Below are 18,504 nucleotides of genomic sequence, written 5' to 3'. Positions count from 1 at the left end.
ATAAGAGTATTGCCTCTTTTGGTAACTCATAAGAGACATTGTCTCTTTTGGTAACTCTGAACTGTGCAGTAAAATCCAAGATCTTTTTAATTAACAAATTATAAATAACTGGGTTAACTAATCTGACTACATAGCTTTTATTTGTAGTTCAATATGTGCAGTTGTTACATTCTCTTAGTTTCCTTGGAACACTGGAACCATTGTTACACTGGTTGTGTGGCATCCAAAATTTGATCACATGACCCTGGGGATGCTGTGATGGCGGTAAGTGCAAGAACCAGTTGAAAGTCACTTTTTTCAGTGCTGTTGTTAACTTTGAACAGTCACTAAATGAATGGTTGCAAGTTGAGGATGACCTGCCCATCTTGCCTAGCCAAAGTTCCTAGCAATGTCTTAGTCCTGCAGTTCTCAGCATTGCCAAGTGGTCTAAGGAAGCCCTGTCACTTGCTAGGCTTTTTATTTTTTTCCAAAGCTCCCTGAGAGGCTTCATCAAGAACCAAGGCTCTCTACTTCCCCAGATCCAATTTCCATTCTTTTCCTGCACATTGTAGCAGCAAACATGAAAGGAAGATCTGCTTCTTCCATCTCTGTAAATAAGTCAATGTATACATGCAATGAATTGTACTGGTTTTCTTTAAGAGCTTCCTCTGCTATATAGAATAACAAAGCAGCAGAGGTCATAAAATATACTTGTGTATTATGTCTGTTAAGAGGATGGCAGCCTGATAGAGAATATAAAACTCCTGGATCTTCTCTGGAACCCATGATGTCTCCCCAGTATTGCAACTATCTGGCTAATAGTGAACTCCCTGTGTGAGCATCTCATGACATGAACCTCTTGGGGATGAAATGAAATCAGATGAAATAAAACCATCTACATGGAAAGGAAACAAGCATGTCCTCCTCACTCACCTTCTCTTCCCGAGTGGTCCCTACACCTTCTCCAAGATTAGTGTCTCGAGGTTGTAGCTCCAAAACAGTACGGAAAAGCTTCTCTGATGTTTGGGTTAAGAAGCCAATTTCTGCATTGGGGTGGAGGCCATATAGATATGGAGATTCAGGAGGTAGGGCATCATCTATATACTACACAGGAAAATGATATGTACACTCAGCAAATGACAAATACCACATATTCATTCATTCATCCATCTATCCATCCATTCATTAATTCATCATATTTATATAGCTTCCAATCTCATCGTCAAGTGACTCTGAGTGGCATGTAATGCTCTCAGTCATCTGCAGTTTTATTGAACCTCTAAGTTAAACCAAATCATCACGATACTGCATTTATAAGCAGATGAGCCCTGGCCAATTGTAATTAGTTAAAATTAATCATTAGGCATTTTCAACTGAGATATATTTTTCAGTATATTTTGGTATGTATCAGTCTCAGTCCTAATTAGAATACAGTTTTGATGACTGTCCAAGGTGACATTAAAGAGTCAAAAGTGTAACATTTTCAAAAATATTCTAAATAATAATAGTGAGGATAAAGACTCCTGCTAGGAAATTCCTACACAGGTCTACAGAAAGTATAGTACAGGTACAATGACAGAGAAGCTAGCATCTTTCAGACATTTTGGCCCAAATCCCCTTAATTCCAGCCAGCATGATCAGTAGCAAAGATCGATGGGAGCTGTTGCCCAAAACATCTAGAGAAACCTGATACCCTGGATTGCAATTTGAAACTATTTTTGAGTTTACAGATAAAAATTTTCAATAGGCCTCCTAGGGCTAGAGAATCAACAACACAAATGTTTTTTTCTATCCTTGCATGAACTGGACAAGGACAGGACCAATTGTCATTTTACAATCAGAAAGAGTTATGAAGACAGAAGCAACAGATCTTGCCTAAAGCTCTGAATCCCTAAATTGCTTCCTTGTATGGCCATGAACTCCCACACAAATCAGGGCGCAAACCAAGACTACCTGATGATAACCACTGTAGTCCGTGTTTCCTGGGAGGGGAAATCCAGAAGCCAATAAGAATTCTCCTTCTAGCATTTCAGGCTTGATAAATTCTTCTAAGTAGGATTTACAGAGACGCCTATCCCAATCATCTGTAATGTGACCCCCATACATGATCTCTCCGAAGAGATACCGGAGGTCATCATAGGGAACCTAAGTGCCAAAAAGGAAAGTTAGTTGGGCCAGTTCCTTACAGCGTAGCAGCAGGCAATTCTTTTCCAATTCTTTGGAAATCTTAAAGCGGAAGTTTGTTTTTGTAGGAAACTGGGTGTAATATAGCAGTTATACAACTCCAGGCAACATCAGAGAGTTTTCATTTAGAGAAGCCCCAGACTGTGGAACAGATTTTGTATGTGTGTATAGATGTATGTGTGTGGACAACTGAAAGAGAGTAGGAGTGTCGCTGAAAACAAGTCTTCCCCCCATTCCTTAGACAGAAACACATTTATCTAAGCACTCAAACAAATATTTTTTCAGAGAAGTTGTCCTAGTACAAGCCAGTTAGGAACATTCACAGAAATAGGATGATTAGATGAAAAGCGTATTCTTTTCCAAAGTCACAAAAGGAAGGAGGGAAAGATGGCACATTGATAAGAGAACACTGCCCTCATCCCCCTCAAAAAAAAAAACCTAGTGACCTAGTGATCATCTATTAGAAAGTTAAAAAGTCAGTTCACCTTAGAAGTAGCCTCCAAGTAATTGTATAGAACATTGACAGAAATTGTGAGGTCCCCAATGTTAAATGGGTATGAACGATTCCAGCCCTGAGGGCCAAATTTGCGCCTTTCTGCTACCACAGCATGGAAATAACAGAGGGCAAAAAGGATGCTCTTGAACTCATTCTCACGGGTACACATCTCCAGGGTGTCCTGCAGAAAAAGAGAAATTGGTTTCCATAATAAATACCATCTTAGTCAGGTGTGTTCAACTTGCAGCCCTGGATGGGGCCCCACAAGATCATAATAAAAAATATAAAAAAAAATAAAGGAAGTTTGTTACTTATATACATTAACTATATTATATATTTCATATGGAGTCCAAGACTCTTCATACAATGCAGACCAGCAAAAAGGTTGGATAACCATGATCTAAGTTTTCAGGTAGGAGCCAAATGAAATGAAGAGCAATAATGACACACTGACCTACACAAAGAATTGGACAACAGTATCTGGGATTATGAAAATCTCCACTCATCCTCATTACTTGCATTGATCTGAGAAATTGTGAGAAAGCCAACGCTTCTCTTCCAGACTTACTCAGTTTATTTTCCATTGATAATCCATTTTGGCACTTTTTGGCCATTTTCATGACTTATTAATAAATAAATTATTTAGATAATGATTTTTCTCTGAACAAATAAAATGTCACTTTATGGTTGTCACAATGCTTTTATCTGGTTTTTAAAAAGTCATCTAAAAGCATGCTTTCTGAATATTTGATTAAATACTCTCTCAAACAGCCTGATCTCTATTAGATGATGGCTCTTCTTATAGTCTACGTATAGTGTGGCTGGGAGACTAGATGGATAATTGCAGGAGTGATGTGACTGACAAATGTGCAACAAAAAGGGCTTGCTCTGTTTCAATTGTTTAGAGAACTTTCTGATCTAAATAAAGTCATGGGAAAAGAATCTCCATGGACTAGAGTTGGGATCAATGAACGTTATCAATTGATCAAATTTATGTCCCCTGTCTGCCATAACGATGTTCAAGAGTACTCTTGATTATTTGTGACAGAGCTGTTGTATGGTTAGCCAACACTCAACATTGTTTCCCATGTAAATTAGAAATAGTGCCTACAAGCCTTAGGAATAATTCTTTCCCACAATTGTGTTTAACCTCCTGAATGAAGAGTGAGACAAAGGCCTGAGTCACAATATTAGGACAAATGCACCCTGTGTTTATTTATCCTCACACATTTCTCTAGTTGCAAACTTGAAAGAACAGAATGCTTATGCAATGAAAAACCTACCCTTTTTGTTCAAAAGGAATGTGGTAATAAACTCTTTGTAGACCTGTTTGTTTAATTATTTATTTATTTAAAACACTTAATATAGCCACCCATTACATAACCAGCTCTGGGCTGCTCTAATCATGTTTTAATATCTCTATGTGAATTCATCTTGTACTGATTGAACTAGAAGCTCAAAGCTGTTAATAAAGGTACAGAGGTACTGTCATAGCAGTTTTGTAGGCTATGAAATGTTTTATTTAAAAAGTCAGCCATTTTGACATACTACCTGATTTGTAGAAGCAAGAAAAGAAATATTCCATTTCACCTCTCTTTCTGGAATATAGAATGTTTTTGTTTGTTTAATATTTCACTCTTATTTTTTATAAATCTCAAGGTGGTAAACCTACCTAATACTCCTTCCTCCTCCTAGTTTATGATGAATTATGAATGATAGAAGATGGGAAAAAGAACATGACAACATTAATCCCCATCCAGCTATGCCAATTCAGACATCCAGTGCTTTCTCCGAAGAGTGCTGAGTAATGACAGAAGCTGTTAGAAAGCTAAAAAGCAGAGCCTTTCCCCCAAAAAGCAAAAATGTTAATGCTTCAAACCTCCTGCATCTTCGACTGGGCTGGTTAAGAGCCTTAAGTTCAGAAAATTCATTCTCTTTTTCAAAGCAAGACTAGTCAACATACAAGAGGAAATGTTTGGCTAGTTTAGATAAACAATGTTGGCAGGGACTTTGAGATTACATACACAATTCAATTCTTGAGATGAGGTTCCAGTTATAAGAGATGTCTCACCCCCAAGAGCTAATAGACCTGAATGGAGTAATCTTAATCCAGTTGTATAGCATTTCCTTGCCTGGCTCTGAGACAGAGCATCATCTCCCTGAGGTGGGAGCAAGGATAGAGGGATACCTGGCTGAAGTTGTCCAGAGCCTTGTGCAGGTTGGCATGCATCCCAGTTGGAGGTTCATTTATGATTTTGATGGAATTCTCAAGGATACCCTGTGGTATCAGATGGCTTTCGGGAGAAGCTGCAGGTTCTGCACTGATAAAGGTCCGGAAATCAGGGTGGCTACCTTCGCTGTGCTGCTCTAGTTTCTTCTCCAGAGAACTCAACCACTTGGCCACCAGGTGAATGTTCTAGGAGAGAAAGGCAAGGTTATTAGATTCTTCTCTTAAAGCAGCTGCTGCATCTATATCTTGCGGAAGATAAGAAGTACTGTAATACACACACACAGACACACACAGACACAAACAAGAAGAAAAAAACACCTTGCCTAATAGCTCTGAGCACTATAAATCACTTCCCTGGGCATTAGCTGCACATAAACAATGTGGATTTTCTACACTTTGAAATGCAAATAATCAAGACAAATAGCCAGCAATTAAGGAAACAGTTCTGAATGTTTGTTTTCTTAGGGGTGATGATGGTATTCTGTTTGTTAGAATAATGTACTGTTACTGAAATAACATTATTTCCTCCAGACTAAACAAATTTCCCGTAAACGGCTGAAATAAAATTGTTTGATTATTCTCAATGAAAGAATCCATCCTTGAAATCTAAGCTAGTTACCAGAAAATCAGATTTTACATCCTGCTCAGCTGAGGCCTTCAAATATTTGCAATGCTGGTACTTTTGCTCAGAATTACTCATTTCAGTTTACCACCATTCCAGCATAGACTAGGTTGAGAAAGACTGACTGGCCCAAAATCACCCAGTGAGTTTTATATGGCAAGCTGAGACTGAGTCTTCCCACCAACTGAGATACCCATTCTACACCATATTGCCTGATAGGATGAAAGGATGGGAACTTTTGATGTTATCTGAGAAAAATGTAAACATGGCACCAGCATGAATGCTATAAAAGAAAATGTTGCCTGGTTCTTTGTATGGGTAACTCCATTATGGAAGGCAAAAGCAAATATACAATATATATTTCTTTGAATAAAAATAAATAAGAAATAAATCTAAATTAAAGAATACTTTTATCAAACATTTCAACTTTGATCTATGAGTAATGAAAATGTTAAAGGAAGACTTAAATTATTCTATCAAGATCGAGAAATCCAGGGCAGTCATCTATCTCAAATAGAGATGCACAGAACCAAGGAATAGGGATTTACAAAAGCAGGCGGTTTCTAAACATGTCTTGCTTGTTTCCAGCACACAGAAAAATCTAATTTCCGACACAGCCAAGATTTCAATAAATAAGCAACGCTCATAACAATGGCGGGATGCTAGAGAAATATGAAACTGAACACATCTTCAGCAAGGCATATATATATTATTTATCACAATCCACAGATCAGAGTGATAGCTTTAAGCTAGTAGAGAGCCATCAATTTAGATAATCAGGGTCTTTGTGTGAGGAAGAACAGCTGAAAAGTGTGGGGAATTTCTTATCTTAGAAATGGGAAGGACTTTAAAAACCTTTCACTTCCAGAATAAAAAAAGGGCTATTGTTTGGTAGCTTTCAGGTACAAATTAAAGCTTAGCTTCTGGGGATACATCTGAAAGACTCAAGAATACAACACAGCGCAATCCTATTGCTAACAGAAGCTAATGTTCCTTTTTAAAAAATGTTATGGCCTTTCGGGAATGAGCACTATTTCAAAAGCCAACTGCATGCCAATCCGCAATAAGATAAAGTGCAGCAAGTCAAAGTGAAGCCATTCTAGGACAAGGAGAAAAAATTATATTGGAATTTTCACTCATACCAAAGAACAAGTCCATCCTTTTATAGAAATGAAATGTAATTTATCTGTGAGCAGAATTAATGTTATTGTGCTTTCTTCAGGTGGTCTGGTATCCTCATTTTTAGCCATTGATCAAACTTCACCAGGTCTTTTTATTGGTAATATTGGTAGTATTCACACAATGTGGGGGGGAGTGTTGTTCTGAGAGTAGAACAAGGCACTTCATCCCAACAAAACAGCAACCCTAGCCAGTCAAGTATTTACTTCTTTTTCTTGTGCCATATCCATCATCGGATGTTGGCGACCATGTTGGCAATTGTATTTACTGTAGTTACTGTATGCTGTAATTCTGAAAGGCACAAGCTCACTTTCTAATTTGAAAAGCAAGGAGAGGGGCACGGTGTACATTGCTGTTGTCTTATCACCACAGAATAAGCCAGAACTAGGGGACATATTGTCAAATTCAGTGTGTCTTCCAGTGATTTTCTGCCACTTCTGCTCCTGAAGTCATCAGAGAACCAAGGGGCAAACTGGGATTGGACAAACAAAGAGAGGCCATTCAAAAGTGTCTTTGTCAAGGAGCCAAGATACTGTCTCATGTCAGCACTGAATCTGGTCCTCAAGTTTATCAGGAAACTCCCTAGGTGCATGCTGGAAACCAAGGGAATCCATGAGGCATCTGAGACAGATTTTCTGAAGGGACTTGGCCCTGTGGAGGAAATGGGCAACAGTTGTATCTGGATCAGAGAATGTTCTGGCACAACAAAGGACAGGTGGTAATACTTTCCACATCTGGATCACCAAACAACTACTCAGAGGCAAAACCCAGGTCTACATGTCCCTCAAGGCCATTCCTTCCATCCTCTGCACAAGGGTACATGTCAAATCTGCCCATTCATCACCACCAAATTGTGGATGGATGTGGCCTTCTTACAGACAGATCTGGCATTAACCAACACCAACTGAAGGTCAGGTGGTCCAGCAAACCAGTCCCCAGTTCTCCTGGTAGAAGTAATCAAAGAAGAAACTATGAGTAAATTGGGTAAATTCTTCCCCTGAAATGAACTTGTCATTTAATATGTATGTGTATAAACTGCATCTGCTTGTGAATCAAATGACAAAAAAAAAGAGTGAAATTATATTCTTCAACCAATAACCATAAGAAGGAACCAATACCTCATTTTGAAAGAAAGTCCGGAAGAAGAACGCAAGCTAGAATTTTGTGGGAAATAAGTTTTCTACTGGGAAAAGCAGTTTTAAGGTTTATAGATACTGCATTCTCAGTTACTGTAAATAAACTAAGTTATTACTGGTTTAATAACTAACTAAAGTTCTGGGACATTTTATAAAAAAACAAACCAGAAGTTAAAGAATGTAGTAAAAAAAGAATGTAGTAAAATCAGAAACATGAACTTAATCCAGAACTCTAAATGCCTCAAAGGATATAATAGCACAATTGAATCAAATACAGCATTAGGGTGATCCGCATGGTAAACTGACTTAGAAAAGGATCCACAGCATTACCAAGGGCTGCACCACGAATGCACTGTCTGGATATATAGACATTTCATATGTTTGAATTGAAAGCCAGCGCCCAAGACTGCGTGCACTGGATCAATTAATGATAAAGTGGAACTGGAAGAATGTCTTTATGAGCTGCAACTGTGCATTCTGACAGTCAGCAAAATCTTTCTCATTTCAGTGAATAGTTCAGAGCAGCTCCTGGAGTTCCAAATTGCAAGAATAAGACAAGAAACGAGAGTGTGGACACAAGCTGAAGAGTGCAAACAATCCTCAGATTTTTGAGGGGGGGAAACTGACAGAACACAACAGGCACTTATATACAGCATGATTAAGACAGCATAATTTAGGAATGTAGGCTTTTTACTGTGTCTCCCAGGCAATCTCGGGAACGCAGCTTTCATCATAATGAACTAGGCATGGTGGCTGTTTTTCTTCTGTTGCATTACATTTCTGGAAGATTATTTGGTTCAGCTGCCTGGATAACATGTGACTGATTAAAATTGTCCAGGTGCCAAGTTTTGTGTATCCCAAGACAGTTCTTGGAGCTTATTGGTGTTCAAAAAGCAACACACCCACACACCACTGAGTTTTTTCTCACCAATCTGCTAAAGCCACTTTACTGTTGCACTTCAAAATGGTGCAAAAAACAAAACAAAACACACCTGTTCTTGCTGCTGAACTTGGTGGAGTTTCTCTTGTTTATAACGAACTCTCTTTTTTCTGGATTATTTGCAGAAAACACAGTAAAAAAGAGAATCATAGGATGAATGACTCAGAAGTCAAAGGAAAGGTAGCCCTCGACTTACAATGGTGATTGAGCCCACTCAGTGTCATGAATCATCACGTGGCTGCACCTGATTTTACAATCTTTTTTGCAGTGGTCATTGAGCAAACACATAGTTGTTAAACAAGCTCATTTTTTGCTATGGGCTTTTTTTTTTTTTTGCAATAAACCAGAATTAAGCAGAAGGTTCTGGCAAAACAGTATAAATTGCAGCCACCTGACCATGGACATTGCAAACAGATTTAAATGCAGGTCAGTTGCCAAGTGTTCACAATGCAATTATGTGAGCACAAAAAAGGAGGCAGCTGTTGGAACTTTGATTCCAGGTCTTAAGTAGCTTCTGGGGGGATCCATTGTAAGTTCAAATGGTCAGTAAGATACTGGTTGTATGTCAAGGACTACCTGTATCTATTGAACACGTTTTACAGACAATCCTTGACTTATGACTGGTTGCTTAATACCCGTTCAAAGTTATGATAAACCTCCCCAGGAGTATTTATGATCTGGTTCTGAAGTTCCAATGGTCAGGATTCCCTTGCAGACACGTGACTGCTTTTCTCACCCTCTGCCATCCATCCCCTTCTCCCTTTGCCTTCAATTCATAGGGAGTACTAACAACTCAATTAGGAATTAGTCAATGAGTTAAATGGTTTTTGAAAATTTTAAAACTTCAATTTCATTAGCATGCGTTACCTAATTCCATGATTCTTTTAAAAATGTTAAATTAAAAATGAAATTAAAAAAGACCAACTACTACTTCTGCAAAGGTGTGATCATCAGCTACTCCTGACTTTTGATATTGAAAATTTCACGTAAGGTACATACCTTTCCCTTCAAGGATTAACTTGCTATGTGGGAGAATCTGAGCATATGCATGCATGCTCCTGTTAGAAAGGCACCCAGCGAGTAGCATTGAAAGGAAAGAAGCCGCTTGCGTAATTTACCAGGGAAACGTTCAGACAGAAAAGGGGAATGCACATACAAGAGACATATGTAGGTAATGGTTTTAAAACATTATTTGAAAAAAAATATGGTGTTGCAATGGATTTCCATGGAAACAATGGCGGACACAGATTTGGTTTGGGGGGATTCAACAACCTTGGAGAACAATTTGCTGGCAAACAGGTCAGTGCATCAAAATCCCTCTTTTTAGATAAAGGGGAGGAGCTGAGATCATCCGTAGTGCTCCATACAGATGCCCCCTACAAGGAGACCAGTGGTGGGATTCAAATTGTTTTACCGCCTGTTCAGTGGGTGTGGCTTGGTGGGTGTGGCTTGGTGGGTGTGGCTTGCCTACCACCGGCACGCAACTTTCCCTATCCTAGCTGAGACCTGCAGCGCCAATCAGCTGAGAGGAGAAAGGAGAGAAAACCACAGAGCGGGGTGGGAGAGCTGATCCTGCGCTTTTCTCTTCTTTTTTCCTCTCGGCTGATTGTCGGAGGATCTTTTTCCTCCTCTCAGCTGATCGTTGGCTTTTTTTAATACCAGTTCGGCCAAAGCGGGCCAAGCTGGTAGCAGACCACCGCTGAAATGAGACTATAAAATAGCAATCTCTGTCAAGTTATAAAGTTCTTGGAACCAAGAGAGTCAGCTTTGTTTAAACCAGGGCTGTCCAACCTTGGCCCCTTGAAGCCTGGCGGACTTCAACTCCCAGAATTCCCAGCCAGCTTTGCTGGCTGGGGAATTCTGGGAGTTGAAGTCCGCCAGGCTTCAAGGGGCCAAGGTTGGACAGCCCTGGTTTAAGCTGTGCCTTGGAGCCTTCAAAGGGACACTGGGTTTGTGTTAATGTTTTTAATCACTTTAAGGAATGGCTTGTTAACTGTTTCTGTTTTTTTTATTGTTGTTTATTTGATATTAAGAATCTTCAGAAGAACAAGTTAAATCACACCAGGGGATCCTCCTCCAATCCTTTGTGAAAGAAGCTTCATAAGAGCATTAAAAATATTCTGAAATAAGCAGGAAAAAGATGGCCAGAATGTTGATTTTAGAAAGTTTTGAACAGTCTAAGGCAGGGATGTCAAACTCGCGTCATCACGGCAGCATCACGTGACGTATCGGGACTTTTTTCCTCTTTGCTAAACCAGGCGTGGGCGTGGCCAGCACGTGACTCATCTGGCCCACAGGCCACGGGTTTGATAGCCCTGATCTAAGGGATCAGATGGATTTGAAATCAGATTTTGAAACTAATTGTAAGAATCCTTCATGTAGGTTGTTTAAAATTCTATTAAAAATTTAATAGAGTAAAAAACATTCCCAAAGGAAAATATTGAGGATTAGACAAAAACATTATATGAGGGCTAGACATTAGAGGCAACCAGAAAGAACTAAAGATTATAATTTTAAAAAGTGAATATAGAATGGAGAAAAACATTACATTAACTTTGGAAGAATTCAATAATATTTGGCAACAGTACATTCAGAAATTTCTTTTTTTAAGACTGTCTACTATCATAAAAATGGGTTTAAAAGAGGTGATAGAAATGGATACAGCTAAGAACCAACCTGTTTTTGATATGGATTTAAAAATGACAAGATATACGCAGAATTATATGGAAAAAGAAAAAAAATGTTGCATTTTTAGAGAAAAATGATAAGTTACTGTGTAAAGTGGAAGGGAATATGAAACTGATTTATTTAAGTTTAAAATAGACATTTTATTTCTGGTAACTCTTACTGGACTCTTGCTGATTAAAATTGAACGAAGAGGCTTTCTAATTTGTTTATAGAGATGAGATATGGGAAGAAGAGATCATTGGCTGAAATATTAGAGAGAATAATAAGTTACTGAAAGTGTTTATAGTTATCCTGATAAAGATGGAAATCATTTTTTTACATATCTTTTTTCTTCTACATTTTTTTCTTTCCTTCTTTTTTACTTTACACTGTTTATATATTTTCATTTTTAATGTTTTTCTTGATTTGTAGTAGTTCTTTATCTTGTTTTTGAACTTTAATAAAATTATTATTACAAAAAGACATTGATGTTGCTATGGTAATTCTTAGAAACAGTAACATACAAACCAATAATTTATGTTATCACTGATCTTCTCCTACTCATCAGTAGAAATTCAATGAAAATGTGTTATATCAGGATATTTTCCATCTTCTATAGCTCAACCCTCCCCAACCTGGAACCCTCCAGATTGTTTGACTTGCACCTCTGAGGGACTTCCATTTCCAAAATATCTGAGGAATATCAAGCTGAGAAAGCCTGAAGCAGACATTTTTGCTAGGTCAGCTGACTGCATTGTGTATCCAGGATAGCCAACATAGGCAACACAAGTTATAAAAGTGCTGATTTTAAAAAACATAGCTTTAAAATTAGAGAAATTCATATTTTATTTGTTAGCAATAACTACCAATAATGATTACCTACCACATCAGAGGTAATATGTCTCACAATATTAGTTGCCAATATCCAATTAGCTATTGGATCATGATCAGAATGACTCCTGCCATTACTGTGGCCTTCCTGAAGGCTTCTAACACATCACTGCAACAAACAAGATGCCAGGATATATAAAATTTAAGTCTAATCCACCAGCTTTCTTCTATTTGGGGGGGTCTAACTGTGCCTAAATACGTCCTTCCAACTTTTTTGTCCTCTTTTATTACTGTGACTTTGACTTCAAACTTTTTCCTAATATACACCTGAAGCAACTTTAAGTTGTCCTTAGGTGTTCCAGGGTTAAAGTAATGTTTTACCTCTTCAGTAGGCAACAAGCTATTGGAATTTATTGTGGGTACAACCTCAGTCACTTTTTTGACCATTCTATTGGAGCCAGGGGAAGGAATCAGCCTAACACCTTCTGAGCAATAAATGTTATGCCAATGTGGTTTAGGTTGGGTGTCTTTCAGTCAAAGGAATGGCCCATATACCTTTTAGGGGATGAGGTACCCCAAACCCATGAACTTCTAAACCTCTTTTTTGTAGTCTCCCCTCCCAGAATCCTTCAGAATACACTGGTGGGTTAAGGAAAATAAGTATGCTAAGCTTCCAAGCAGCTGCTATAAGTAAAACTCCCCCTATCTTCATTCAAATATGGGAAAATAGGTCAAAGAGACTCTCATCAGTTCTCAGCTAATAAAATAATTATAATTTTAAAACTGCAGGTCCAACCAAAAATAATTGCATGTCCCTGTCTTAGCGGTATATTTTTCATTTTACTGATTATTCTAAGGGAAAACTACAGCACTAAAGGATCCAAGTTAAAGCATCCCCACTGGGCAGTTGCCCCCTCCCCCACTCAAATAGACAATGCATAAGTAAAAGCCTCAATAAAAGCCTTCATAAATGAATATGGAAACTGTGTCCTAAGATGTCATACACCTGTATCAGACATCAATTGAGAGGGGAGCATTGACCCTTACTTTTCTGTGCATTTCATCAGTTCCAAAATCTGCTTCTCAAAAAAAGGGCCCCCAAATCCCTTGATACACACTGAGTGTGGGTGTGTGCACATAAATAAAGAAATAGCCTTGTCTCATGCTAGATTTGAAAGACGAGGAGGAGTTTTCCAATACAACAAATGGTCTATCACTCCTAAGAGGTAAAAAGAAGTCCAAATTTCTCCCAAACAGTTCTGTTTCCTATTTATATTTCCATTACATCACAGAAGGTGTTTTCTAGATGGAAAAAAAGCATCTCTGCAGCGTGCTCAAGTGCATTTTATTCTGGTGGTGGGCAAAATATATAGTTTATTTATGCCAGAAGGCACATGGTGAGGTTTATTTATGTTACGATGGTAACGCACAGAGGCAAAAGAACACTAAGATACCTTATTTTGTTTCTTAAAATTTATTCAGGGCTGTAAACTTATGCTTAGAGGGCAATGCCTACAGAAGAGTCAGAAGCGTGGTGTACAATTTCTACCCTGATAGTTGGCGAAAGCCAAAGACGTACAAAATGATTGTTCTACCTAAATGTCTTTCAAGAGCCCAATTTAAACATAGTCTGGAAATTCTGAAATGCAAATTTGGTTGGCAAAGAATTCAAGGTTGAAGGTAATTGTTTTTTAAGCGGGCAAGAGGGGTGTTTCGTTGGTTTCTCTTTTTTTGCAAACAAGCCTTCCACTTCTTAATGCTTAACAAGTAAACCAATTATTTAACATGCAACAGGGAAATTTCTGCCAAGTCTTTTGATCAGCGCACTGTTATGGTTGAGCAGTTCATTGTGATTTAATTTAGTACATGAACCCAATTCAGTTCCATATTAATGTATGAAAATGGGGACAGAACATAGGAATTTTGTTAAGTAAATTGTGGAAGAAAGACGATGGCATTCTGATTAATAAGCAAAGACTATGGTTAAGTTAAGAAAAGCTACAGTAGTGCCTAGATTCTTTCCCCCAAAATTCTGGCTTTCAGATGAAGATGTAGTTCACAAATTACGACAGGAAACAAGATTTAAACAAAGAAAAGAAAATATAGCACAGATAAGTGAGTACCTATCACCTCAAAATCAAATCCCACAACAACCACAACCACTACCTCAACTACAATCACAACTACAACCAAAAATAACCACCAAACCACAGCCACAAACAATTACCATCCCTTCAAATAATTCCACAAATAATATCTCCTTACTCATCAGAGACACCATGGAACATGAACAGAAACGTCCAAATGCCATCTTATTTGGTCTCGAAGACATCAACAAATCAGATGACATCACCAAAGTTTGTGTTATCATAAGCAACTCAAATACAACAAACATCTCTCCTGAAGATATCACTGAAATAACCAGAGATGGCCCTGAGTCCAAATACAATGATGGCTCTGTGGCCCCAAAATTTTGTAGAGTTGTTTGCAAAAATGAGTCCAGCAAATACATATTCATTCATACAATAAACACCATTGCAAAAACCAATCCCAACCACAAAAAACTTCGCTCAAGACCAGACTTATCCATACTGCAAAGAATCCACTCCAGTGAACTCCAAAATGAACTCAAAAGATGTCTAGACAATGGAGAGAAGGATCTCTACATTGACTACCGCGCAGATTGTATCAAAAGTAAGTCACACAACCCACAACTCCACATCTAACCCTACCTCATCCAACCCACCATCACTCAAAACTAGGCACACATGCTCCTAACGACCTCAATTCCAACTACAACTGGCCTTAAATGCAAGCTACTCAATGCAAGAAGCCTTGTGAATAAAATACCTGAATTTCTCCTCTTACTAAATACAGCTAAATTCGACATTATATTTGTCTGTGTAACATGGCTCAATGCATCTCTCCCTGACTCCATTACTACAGTAAGAGACTATCATGTTTACCGATCAGATCATGAAATCCGTAGAGGAGGTGGTGTTGCTATCTTCTATAAAAAGTCCCTACATCTAAAAAACACCCAAGTTACCCAGGACCTTGCTATTCCTGAGACCATCGTCTGTGAACTGTCCTTAAATATCACATTTCAGTTCTTACTATGTTACAGAGCCCCTGATTATGACATCAAACATGCAAACAAGCTAAATACGCTACTAACATGGGCAGCATCCTGCCCACATGCTTTATATCTTTCTTGGTGACTTCAGTCTACCTCATATTATCTGGACCCTTAACGAATGTACAACTGAACCCACACATGCAACCTTCTACAATGCAGTAACAAATCTGGGACTAGAATAACTAGTAACCAACAACACTAGACTTAACAACTGTCTCGATCTCATCTTCTGCAATAGTTTGAATTCAATTTATGGAATACAAATTAAAGAACCCTTTTCCAACAGTGACCACAACATGATTGACTTTTGCCTCAGCATACGTCCACACAAAAATAATCAAAACGACGGAATCCCCAATTATAACTTCAAAAAAGGCAACTATGATCTTATAAACAACAATCTCTCATCCCTTGATTGGCAATTTCTATTCTCTGGATGCAATACTGTAGAAGACCATTGCAACACATTTTTACTTGAAGTCAAAAGAGTCATCAAACTATATGTACCATTAACAACTCCCAAAACCAGAAAAAACAAATTATCCAAAACAATAAGGAAGCTTCAATCCAAAAAGAAATCACTTTGGTGGAAAAACAAATCTGGTCACATTGCCAACTTCAAAAGCTGATACAAAAATTTATGCCACAAAATAAAAACTGAATGCACCAATTATCACATTAAAGAAGAAGAAAACTTTCTACGCACCAATTCCACCCACACTTTCTACAATTTTGTAAACAAAAACTAAAAGACTCAAGGTCCATCCCACCCCTGAAAAGACCTAATGGTAAAGACTGCAACGACGACACTATTAAAGCCAACCTCTTTAACACATTCTTTGGCTCAGTATTAGTAAACAGCAATGGATCATGCCCAGTATTTCCTAGTCAAACCACAGACAACTGCAATGATCTAATACATATTGATTTTACAGAAGACAATGTTGAAAAAGCACTACACAACCTAAAATCATCTCTATCTATTGGACCAGATGGAATATGTGCCTACTTTTAAAAAGCTACCCACTGCCATAGCCGAACCTCTAAGCATAATCTTTAAAAAATCTTTCAGGACCAGCTCCTTGCCAAAACTATGGTCACAAGTCACGGTCATCCCCATCTTCAAAAAGGGAGACCCCAGCCTAGTTGAAAATTACAGATCAATCTCTTTATGCTGTGTCACCTGTAAAGTCATGGAATCAATTATTAACCAATCCATCATCCTCCACTTAGAAACAAACAACCTACTCTCTAGTAAACAATTTGGTTTTAGGAAAAAAACTATCATGTAATCTGCAACTCTTACACTGCAAAAACATATGGACTACACAACTCGATCAGGGCAAAGCAATAGATGTCCACATAGACTTCTGTAAAGCCTTTGATTCAGTGGTACACGACAAACTACTCCTAAAACTAAAATCTTACGGTATCTCTGGACACCTGCATTACTGGATAGAAGCATTCCTGTCAAACAGACAACAAATGGTCAAAATTGGGAGCGTCCTATCAAATTCTGTACCTGTCAACAGTGGTGTTCCCCAAGGCAGTGTTCTAGGACCAACTCTTTTCATACTCTACATAAATGACCTCTGTGATCATATCAAGAGCAACTGCGTTCTCTTCGCTGATGATGTAAAGCTATTCAACACCACAGGCAATACTGCTACCCTTCAAAAAAACCTTGACTATGTATCAGAATGGTCAAACAAATGGCAACTTCAAATCTCAACAAATAAATGCTCTGTCTTACATATTGGCAAAAAAAATCAGAAAATAAAATACAGGCTGAATAGTCAAGACCTTGTTGATGATCCAAACTCTGTCAAGGATCTTGGAGTACTCATCTCTAATGACCTAAGTGCTAGAGCCCACTGTAACTACATAGCCAAAAAGGCGTTAAGAGTTGTTAACCTAATCTTACATAGCTTTTTCTCTGGTAATATTACACTAATAACTAGAGCATACAAAACATTTGCTAGACCAATACTTGAATACAGCTCATCAGTCTGGAACCCACATTACATATCTGATATTAACACAGTTGAGAAAGTCCAGAAATAGTTCACAAGAAGAGTTTTCCACTCCTCTACTCGTTGCAGAATACCTTATGCCACCAGACTCGAAATTCTAGACCTAGAAAACCTAGAACTATGCCTCCTTCGGTCCGATCTAAGTATAGTATATAAAATCATACATTGCAATGTCCTGCCAGTCAATGAATACTTCAGCTTCAACCATAACAACACAAGAGCACACAATAGATACAAACTCAAGGTTAATCGCACCAAACTTGATTGCAGGAAATACGACTTCAGCAACAGAGTGGTCAATGTCTGAAATACTCTACCTGATTCTGTGGTTTTTTTTCCCCAAACCCCAAAAACTTTAACCTTAGACTGTCTACTATTGACCTCACCCCTTTCCTAAGAGGTCTGTAGGGGGCGTGCATAAGCGCACCAACATGCCTACCATACCTGTCTTATTGTTTCTTTTATATTTTTTAATTTTTTCTTATATTTATCCATGTATTCATAACTATGTTTTTACTTATACCTATTATCTTGTAAGCAATTGACAAATAAAAAAAATAAAAAAATAAAAGTGTATCATTGATAAATAAAGATTGAAGGAAGTATGATTTCAGCAACAGAGTGGTCAATGTCTGGAACTCACTACCTGATTCTGTTGTCACCTGCTCAAACCCCCACTCCTTTACCCTCAAACTACCCTCTGTTGACCTCACCCCATTCCTAAGAGGTCTATAAGGGGTGTGCATAAGTGCACAATTATGCTTACTGTCCCTGTCCTATTGTCCCCAATTATTAGTTCCTATTTCTTGTATTTAAACTTGTGTTTATTCTTGTTTCTGTTATATTGTAAGCTTTTGACAAATAAATAAAAATAAAATAAAATAAAAATTCACTAAATTCTTCAAAAACAGCAAAAAAAAATAGGTACATCAGGATTGATTGACTTCTTTAAACTTGTGTGCCTAATTAATGAAAACATGTACATCATTGACATGGCTTTAATATTTAATGAAACCATCTAAATTCTCACCCACACATCAATCCAAACCCCCCCCCATTTAAATGAGC

General features: G+C 38.0%; 1 protein-coding gene across 1 annotated transcript in view; it reads right to left on the bottom strand.

Annotated features, from left to right (window-relative positions):
• DNAH9 (dynein axonemal heavy chain 9) overlaps positions 1 to 18,504 on the bottom strand; it is a 235,061-nt gene that overhangs the window by 15,221 nt on the left and 201,336 nt on the right. Inside the window, exons 63-66 of the mRNA XM_087955634.1 lie at positions 4,848 to 5,075; positions 2,649 to 2,840; positions 1,933 to 2,124; positions 913 to 1,083 (exon numbers count right to left, since the gene is read on the bottom strand). Of these exons, the coding sequence (XP_087811760.1) occupies positions 913 to 1,083; positions 1,933 to 2,124; positions 2,649 to 2,840; positions 4,848 to 5,075 (783 nt within the window). The remainder of the gene's footprint in view (positions 1 to 912; positions 1,084 to 1,932; positions 2,125 to 2,648; positions 2,841 to 4,847; positions 5,076 to 18,504) is intronic.

Source organism: Notechis scutatus, chromosome 2, assembly GCF_049901735.1.
Source record: "Notechis scutatus isolate UNSWTSFEM ecotype Mainland chromosome 2, rNotScu1.2, whole genome shotgun sequence".
NCBI classification, from domain to species: Eukaryota; Metazoa; Chordata; class Lepidosauria; order Squamata; family Elapidae; genus Notechis; species Notechis scutatus.
Note: the sequence above shows the minus strand (reverse complement) of the source record. Positions and strands in the feature narration are given on the sequence as shown.